The following is a 9,092-nucleotide window of genomic DNA, read 5'->3' on the forward strand; positions in this document are numbered from 1 at the left end:
TGCTCTCTAGAACCATTACACCAATTTGTTTGTATTCTAACAACACTATAAGAGAAAACATCTAGTTTACTACCTTCTTGATAATACTGAGTTGGATAAATTTTCTTAAATTGAAGGCTCAGAATAATTTCTTGCTTTAAATTTGAATTTCTCTGATGACTAGCAACAAACACTTTCCCAGTCTGTTGACCATTTGTATTTTGTGCAAAGAGCTTGTTTGTATTCTTTGCCCCATTTTTTCTACTGGGGAGCTGAACTGCATAGATTATTCTGTCCCAAATTGAACAAAGAACCCTGACCAGACACACTTAACATGTGCCAAAGTTTACCAGCTTAAAAAAAAAAGGCAAAATAAAACCTGAGAACCATACACAACTAACTAAAGGTGAAAGAGGTCCCCAAATTAGGCCTTGAGCAAAAAAAGACTAATTTACCTTTCTTGTCCCTTCACTCACTCCATTTTGTCTTATTTCAACAGGGAAATCTGATCAAATTAAATCTTCACACTAGTTTAATGGCTTTACAAGCAAAAATTTAGAGAGAATGGAAGTTGGGGAATTTTTAAGGAAAAAATCCATTAGGATCACACTCAAACTTTAAGGGGGGGCATGTTTTACAAAGTCAAGAGGATTCCAGCATGAGCCTCAGAAACTACAAAGTTTTCCCCCCCAAATACAGTCTAACTTTGCTTATTTTAAAAATGCATAACTTTGGGGCCAGCCCTGTGGCACAGCGGTTAAGTTCGCACATTCTGCTTCTTGGTCGCCTGGGGTTCGCCGATTTGGATCCCGGGTGAGGACATGGCACGGCTTGGCAAAAGCCATGCTGTGGTAGGCGTCCCACGTATGAAGTAGAGGAAGATGGGCACAGATGTTAGCTCAGGGCCCGTCTTCCTCAGCAAAAAGAGGAGGATTGGCAGTAGTTAGCTCAGGGCTAATCTTCCTCAAAAAAAATTAATTAAAAAAAAAATATATATATATAATTAATAAAAACATGTCTGGAAAGGCAACACAGCAGGCTGTTAATGACAGTTAATTTTGGGAAATGGAGCTATTGACTTTTACCTAATATAGTGGTTCTCAATCCTGCCAGTTCATAGGAATCACTCAGATGAGCTTCTAAGGGATTCCTGTGCTCAGGCCTCACCCTCTAAGATTCTGACTTAAGTATACAAAATTACTGTTCAGTATACTTATTATTTGGCTAATTTTTAAAGCTGTAAGTACCTAGAAGAAGTTACTTCTAGACAAGATGGTCAGCTTATTTTACAGAAGACTAAATAAATCCAAGGTGAAGCATATCTCCAGAGAAAAGGAAACGTGAGCTGATAAACCAGAGTCCAAATTTTGAAAGCAGTCACTTCACATGCAGTTTGTCAACAACATGGGATAAATGAGTGCTGCCATCCTCTCCAAACCTGACCAAACTGCAGCCTGAGAGTCAAGCTAATAGTCATGTGAGATGATGGGAATGTAAACAGAGAACCGAAGGTCACAAACACCACCAGGCTAGGTTCACTCCTAGCAGTTACCTTTAAATCCCACTTAGGGAAAGTGACCAGAGTTTAATCTGAAGTTAGAATTTAAGAAATAGACTTGTACCTACTACTTCAGTTAGCAACAGTTACTGTCAAACATGGCATCAGCAGCAACAATTAGAAAGTGAAGCTTCAGATCTCACGCAAATTCTGCCTTACCCTCAACCCATAAATAGTTTATAGTAAGATTTCAAATAAACAGAAAATTCAGAAGGATACAGAACCCTAGCTAACTTTACATGAGAACAAGTCAGGTCTTATGAAGAGGACAGGCATATACAGAAAACCCATATTCCCCAAAACTCATTACCCAACACTGTTTCAGATGATCCTGCATTTGACCCTAACTGTTGCTTTCAAGACAAGCACCTAATGATTTGCACAGATTTAGATAAAGCCAGATTCTACACTTTGAGGGCTCAAGAAAGTAAGCTGGTACTCAGCAAGAGGGCTGTTTCCATTTCTTCACTTATTACCACACTGGCAAGGAAATGGTTTCATAATGCTTACAGAACTGCCCTCTGATGGACAGTGAACTGCTCATTTCTAAAGCACATTACAACAGCTGACCACACAGGGATTCATGATTTTAGTTACCAAAATCAACGGCCTCACCTTGTCTTCCACTTACCCAAGGGTATAATGTCAGACATCTAAAGTGAGAGGTTGGCTCTTATCTCTAGACCCAGGCAACAAGCACCTAAAGATTGAAGGTACAGTCAGGCCTGGGACCCAGAGATAAAATTTAGAGTACTGTTTTTGAGATGTTTAATAGACAACTTTAGGATATACACATGAATAACTCAGGGGTAGAATCTGTCCTCCTTTCTCTGATAGGAGATAAGTGAGATCACCTACTTTAGATTTTGGAAAACAGACAAAAAGTCAAGTTCAGTTCCTGGGAGAAACATACTCTGCTGAAAGTTTTAAGTTTCAGAGCAGTGGTTCTCAATCCCAGCTGCACAAGAGAATCACATGCAGAGATTTTTAAAACCATGAATGCCCAGGGCCCAAGGGCCCAACCTAGGCCTAAAGAATCAGAAAGAATCCCTACAGAAGGGCCCCACACATTCCTACTTTTAAAACAGGTCCTCAGGGGGGCTGGCCCTGTGGCTGAGTGGTTAAGTTCACGAGTTCCGCTTCGGCGGCCCAGGGCTTTGCCAGTTCGGATCCTGGGCACGAACATGGCACCGCTCATCAGGCCATGCCCACACACCAAAACTAGAAGGACCCACAACTAAAATACACAACTATGTACTGAGGGGCTTTGGGGAGAAAAAGGAAAAATAATAAATAAATAAAATATTAAAAAAAACAAAAGGTCCTCAGGAGATTCTGATACACAGCCACAGCTGAGAACAACTGCCAGGAGCCACTGTCAAGACACATTCCGAAATGGACAAGACCATTAATTAAATGGCTCAAATCCAGAACTCAGGACCCCAGAGTTAACAAGTAAGAGATCTGAAAATTAAACCCAGAGTCTGAGTTGTTCCACATTTCTCTAACAGAAAGGTCTCCATCAAATAACAGCAAGCATATCTCAGTCTCTTCACCCTATTACCAAATTAAAGGCCATAATTTTTTTCCAGAGTGAAATACTTTGGCATCATCAACATTTCTAACTCTAGTTCTCTAACAGGTGGCACAGCCCTAGAGGTCAGAATACCAGCCAAGAAGCTTCTGCTGCTGATTCATGCTGTAATCACAAACAAGTTGCTTACCCATCGTCCAGAGTGGTTGATAAGCACCTCCGGAAGGGTGACATATGGCCTTACTACAGAACCAACTGACAACAAATTGAATCCAGCTGAAATTAGTAATTCTGAATGAAAGGGGGAGAGAGGTGGTATCAGGAATGATGCACGTGCCAGTTACCTGCTTGCTAAGTGAATTTATACCAACTATATTTATAAATATTGCCTAGGACTTAAGAATTCACTGGACAAATCACCCTAACCCTTCTAAGCCTCAGTTTTCTTGTCTGTAAAATAGGGCTAATCCTCTCCTCTCCCTCCTCACAGGGCCATGGAGATTAAGAGAAAACTTCTGTAAAATGCCTACCACAGTGGTTGGTACATGGTTTCTGGTATTATGTGAAAGCCTATTATTAATTAATCTAAATCATTCCTGTCAAGAGCACCCACTAGACTTCCAAGACAGCCATATAAACCAAGGACTCCAGCCAAGAGGCCCCAAAATTCTTCTCTAAGCAGTTTTTATTGAAGGCTTCAAGTCACCTCAATTTCCAAAGCCATCAAAACCTCCAGGTCCATTTACAGCTCAGACGCATTCTTCAAGGCAATTACCACTAGTAACCTGGCTTCTGGTACCGGAACAAGAGGAAGAGTGCTAGGATAGTGCTTCATATCACCAACCTCAAAATAACTGCTGCATAATACCTGACCTTCCCTTGACCTCCAGAGCAGTACCATCCCCTGCCCAGGGGGACGGGGCAAGAGCCTGGTTCCAGGCCAGGGTCCACCGCTTGCCCATAAACTGCCTAGCCCCTCTCTTGCCTCTTTTTATTTTCTTTGCTCTTTCTAAACAACTTTCTCCAAATCCTAACCCACCTCTCTCTCCTGGGCTATATCACCAGGATATTTACTGTCGAATGTTCTTAGAACTGCATCTTAGCCCTTCTGGAACAAAGCTGCAGGAACATATCCAAGAAAAGGAATGTTATGTGAATGTTTGAAGCAATTAGCCAAGGCAAAGAAACCGTGGTATGCCGCTCTGGCCAGAAAGATCAAGAAATCCCTGTAGCCAAATTTACCTAATTCCTGTGTGCATGAAGGGCAAATTTAAGCCAGCCACAGGAACAAAGACTCAAGAATGTTAATCACGCAGCTAGGAAGCAAATGACCATTTATGGTACAGGGAGTTTAGAGAAGAGAAACCAGAGGGGTTTTTTTGTTTGTTTTTTACGTGAGGAAGGGAAAGGAGAGAAGAAAAGGTAATTAAATATTTAAAAATTGAAAAACTCTTGTTCTTGTCACTTTGACAAAAGAAAGGCAAGTTCCGTCTTTTCACCTTACCCTTCCTGTTCCTCCTTCAATTCAGTACTCTGAAATGCAAGAAGCCCTTTCAACAAATCAAAGCAGAACCAAGTACATCAAGTGTGGAGTCAGCTTCTGAAATACTACAGAAACCTTTTTTAAGGAATTATGCTGAATGTAAGTCTATCCTTTTGTTAGAGCGACCATCTAGAAGTCACTGTGTGAGAGGTCCTGAATGATAGCTGTTACGGCAGCACCGGTCCTAGCTATAATGTTCTTTAGGCAGCATACGCTACCCTCCAGTTCAATCTTAAAAATTAGCCAATAACCAGAGTTTGCAAAACCATTTTTAATCTCTACCACTACACCTTTGAATTTGTTCCTAAATGCAGTGGATTATGGTTGATGAAAAACTCTGTATTTAGTTACAAACCTATCCTTCCTTTTTGGTAAGGGAATACACAAGAGGTAGCCAGAAAAGTAGGCAGTGGCAATGACAAACATGGTCAAGCTTTCTAACAAACATATTAAACAAAAACTAATGCTACCAGGGCCGGGCTGGCCCAGTGGCCCAGCGGTGAGGTTCACACGTTCCACTTTGGTGGCCAGGGTTCGCTGGTTCAGATCCCGGGTGTGGACCCACGTACGGCTTGTGAACCCATGTTGTGGCAGCTGTCCCACATATAAAGCCAAGGAAGATGGGCACGGATGTTAGCTGAGGGCTGGTCTTCCTCAAAAAACAACAAACATTATTGCTACCAGAAGGCATACTTGTATATTTCATAAAACCTAGCCAAAAGTCTTTTACATGCGTTTTTATTTCCTTCCTCAGAAGCTTTCAATTAAGAAGGTGAACAAGTGTTTTAAGAGCATTTCATACCATTTAACTGTCAAAAAAAAAATCACTTTAGTCAGAAGAAATCCAACAATATTTATTCTATATAAGTCTCTTTGAAACATAGACACTGACAAATATTAGCTTTGGTCAAATTACAACAGAATTCTCTATCATCCTGTTGAGTAATCATAGTTAGTTCCACCAATCAACATATGCAAAGTCAGGGACAACATGAGTAAAATATTTTAAATGCCTCTGTTTTACTGTTGTTTTATTTTGTTTGAGCTGTTGCAAACTTTCACCTACTGCCTCACTAAAGAATAAACTTAAGATACTTATGGCATCTGACTCGTGATTATACATCAGTGGCTTCAACAGGAGCCCCAGAAAAATTAGCTGAAAACTCAGAGAGCTGGAAGACCAAAATCTTTAACGTTACATCTACGAATAGAGTGCAAAAGTAAAGTTACTTATCAACTACCCTGAGAAATATTCAGACCACTCTAAGCCAGTTCCAGTACTGGCCAGGAGGACTGGCCACCCTCTATCTCTAGAGGGATCTGTGAGAAAGCTACACAAGTGCCAAACCCCAAAATAGGTCTACATAATACTGCCAGTCGTGGCCTCAGAGTCCACACTAACCCCTCCTTAGATATTTAAAGTGTTCATTTATTATCGAGACAACTGGTCTCCACCCGAGTTCCACAAGCAATCTCTAGAAGTCCTCGGCACACCAGGTAAACAAGTTTGCTATATCCAGCAAGTAAACTCTGAACCCAAGGCAGCCTTACCGTTGTTTTTTCCTTTTTGTTTTTAAGTCAGCCTTACAGTTTTTAATCTTAACTTTTAAACAACTGGACCTCCACATTTGGGGACTCCAAACGTTCCCCTCTCTGTCACACATCCCCACTCCCACTGAAAACATTCTCCTATTACTGCTAATTCAACCACAATACAAAAGAGCAGAGATTAGTATGAGGGCTTTGAAGTACAATGGAGAACATTCAACTCCAGGCTCTGCCAACTCCTAAACTCGTGGCCTCTCAGTTTTTTCCTTCTTTGGATGAACAATCCACCTTGCTGGCCAGGTTAGGGACTGGAGTATTGATAACAGAGGTAAAACCTAGCCCAGTACACAGACAGGGTAAGCCCTCAATAAATGGTAGCAGTTATTATCATGATGGTCATAATTTAATATGGCATGATGACAAAAATGACAAAATCTTCCCCGGAAAAGGATACTACTCTAGCCCTACACAGGGAAATAGGCATGATGTGTACTTGGTGCGTAACAGGTGTCAGGTACTCTCCTAAGCCCTTAGTTCATTTGTTTTCTAAGTTAATTTATTTAATTCTCGTTATCGCCCCCTTTCCAGGTAAGGAAATTCAGGCACCCACTCAAGATCTGGCAAACCTAAAATGACTGAATTCAGAGCCTGTGCTCTGAACCACTACTCCACAAGGAACAAAGCCTTTCAACGACGAGTCCTCTTCATCGGAGGGATGGATCTGGGGCCAGGTTATTAAACGAGATTTCAGGTTTGAAAACTTCTTGGGCCCCACTCTCTGTTAAAATCTGAACAGCATCCGGTGCTAATTCAACATTAAAGGGTAGAAAAACTTAGTGGTTTTAGGAGCGTGGCCTGATGAGTCAGATACAGCAGGTCTTAAGGCGTGCTGTGAGGCACATACGAGCTGGGAAACCCTACCTTTTTTCTGAACCTCAGTTTGCTCACCCGCAAAATGGGGATACGAACAGCACCTATTTCACCGAGCTGTTTCCAGGATTAATACAAGGATGCACGTAAACCACGAGGCACAGTGCTCCCTAAGCGTCAAACGTGAACAACTGGAGCCACGGACAGGGAGAGAAAGGAAGGAACCACAGTAGAAAACAGAGCTTGCCTCTAGTGGACCCAGCAAACACCAGCGCCAGGACTCTCCCCAGCAGGAGAGGCAGTCGCCTCCCTGCCCTCCGCCCTGGGAGCCCGCCCTTACCGCTCTTGGGTTTAGACTCGCCGGCCGGCCCCGTCGAGGCGGAGCGGGGCGGCTGTTGCCCTTTGCTGCTGCCCGAAGAGGCTGAGGAGCCGCTGGAGCCGCTGTTCTTGTCCATGTCGGAGGCGGTGGCGGCGGCGTTGGGAGAGCTCTGCGGCATCAACGGGGGCCTCGGCGGCGGCGGCGGTCGGAGCGGAGCGGGCGCGGCGGGGACCCAGGCTCATGGCGTTCAGGGCCGGCGGGGGTCGGCGGCGGCAGCGGTTCTCGGCCTTCATGGCGACATTTTTCCCTGTTTCCTTCCTCGGCTTCTCAAACTGGGAGGAGAAGCGGCAGGCGGGGCTGTCGAGCCCGGCGGCGGCGGAGACCGAAAAGGAGGAGGAGGCCGGGGCTCGGAGGTCCGGGCCGGGCCTGGCGGGGCGGAGGCTGCGGGGGAAGGGGAGACGAGAGAGGGTGCGCGAGCCCCGCCGGCCGGCCGGACACGCTCTCCCGCCGCGGGGCAGGGGAGAGGGCTGGCTGTCTTAGTGTCGGGGACGGGTGTCTCCGACACAGCAACGGACACTCGCCTCTAGGCCGAGGCCGAGCTGCTCCGGGAATGGCGACGAGTCGCCAAACAGCATCTCGAAGAACCCGGATGGAATATATATATATGTGGAGAAGTGGGAGTGATGCACCCTGGGAAATGTGGTTTTCTGCCTACATCCGGGTCCAGTGATTTTTTTTTTTTTCTTTTTCCTCAACATGTGAGAGGACATACAGGATGATGGGACTTGTAGTCCAGGTTTTAATCTTAGTTCACTAATAATATGTATAATAATAATATATACAACTAGTAATAGTGCATCCAAATATTGGAATATCTGTGGAATTTCTTTTTGTTTGTTTTTTGTTTTTGTGAGGAGGATTGTCCCTGAGCTAACATCTGTTGCCAATCTTCCTCTTTTTGCTTGAAGAAGCTTGCCGCTGAGCTAACATTTGTTGCCAATCTTCCTCTTTACTAAACTAACATCTGTGCCAATCTTCCTCTATTTTATGTGGGATGCCGCCACAGCATGGCTTGATGAGTAATGCTAGGTCTGCACCCAGGACCAACCTGTGAATCCCCAGGCCCAGAAGCCAAGCACCAGAAATTAATCACTATGCCACTGGCCAGCACCTGTGGAATTTCTTTTTGATTCATTTAAGTTATAGGTCTTTATTCTAGTATTAATAACAGTTTATTTATGGCCTTTATTCTATCTCCTAATAATAATAATAGTGACAATAACAATACCTTACATTAATATCCCTCTATAGCACTTCCTCATCCAATACTTAATTTCATTGTTAATGTCATTTCTTAATATAAGTCATTGTTAATAATAATAATCATTGGATGCTTATTATTAACAGGCACTGTGCTATACAGTTCATATAGATTATGACACTTAATCCTCACCATAACTCATCAAAAAGCTTAGATCATTTACCTACGATCACATAGCTAATAAGTGATGTTCTCAACTACGTATGAGATAAGCATTCCTCCATTTTACAAGTGTGGACTCTGAGACTTAGAAAATTACTATGTATTTTAGAAATCACATCACATCCATCTGTACTTGGAAAATTATAAATGATTCCTTCTAACCATAGCAGTATGAGATTTGAAGGATCACATACACATACTGTTAAAGAGATGAACAAATAATTCTTCTCAGACTAACCTTAGCTGGTTAGAAACCTA

The 9,092-nt window shown here is 43.1% G+C and overlaps 1 protein-coding gene across 2 annotated transcripts in view; it reads right to left on the reverse strand.

Annotated features, from left to right (window-relative positions):
• RNF10 (ring finger protein 10) overlaps positions 1-8,066 on the reverse strand; it is a 31,629-nt gene extending 23,563 nt beyond the window's left edge. Inside the window, exon 1 of one of the 2 annotated variants that reach the window (XM_008507125.2) lies at positions 7,373-8,066. In XM_008507125.2, coding sequence (XP_008505347.1) covers positions 7,373-7,529 — 157 coding nt within the window. In that variant the 5' untranslated portion in view covers positions 7,530-8,066. The remainder of the gene's footprint in view (positions 1-7,372) is intronic. The other variant, XM_008507132.2, reaches the window with a different exon arrangement.
• Between the last annotated feature and the right edge of the window lie 1,026 nt (positions 8,067-9,092).

The sequence above is a fragment of the Equus przewalskii genome, chromosome 7 (genome assembly GCF_037783145.1).
Source record: "Equus przewalskii isolate Varuska chromosome 7, EquPr2, whole genome shotgun sequence".
NCBI lineage: Eukaryota > Metazoa > Chordata > Mammalia > Perissodactyla > Equidae > Equus > Equus przewalskii.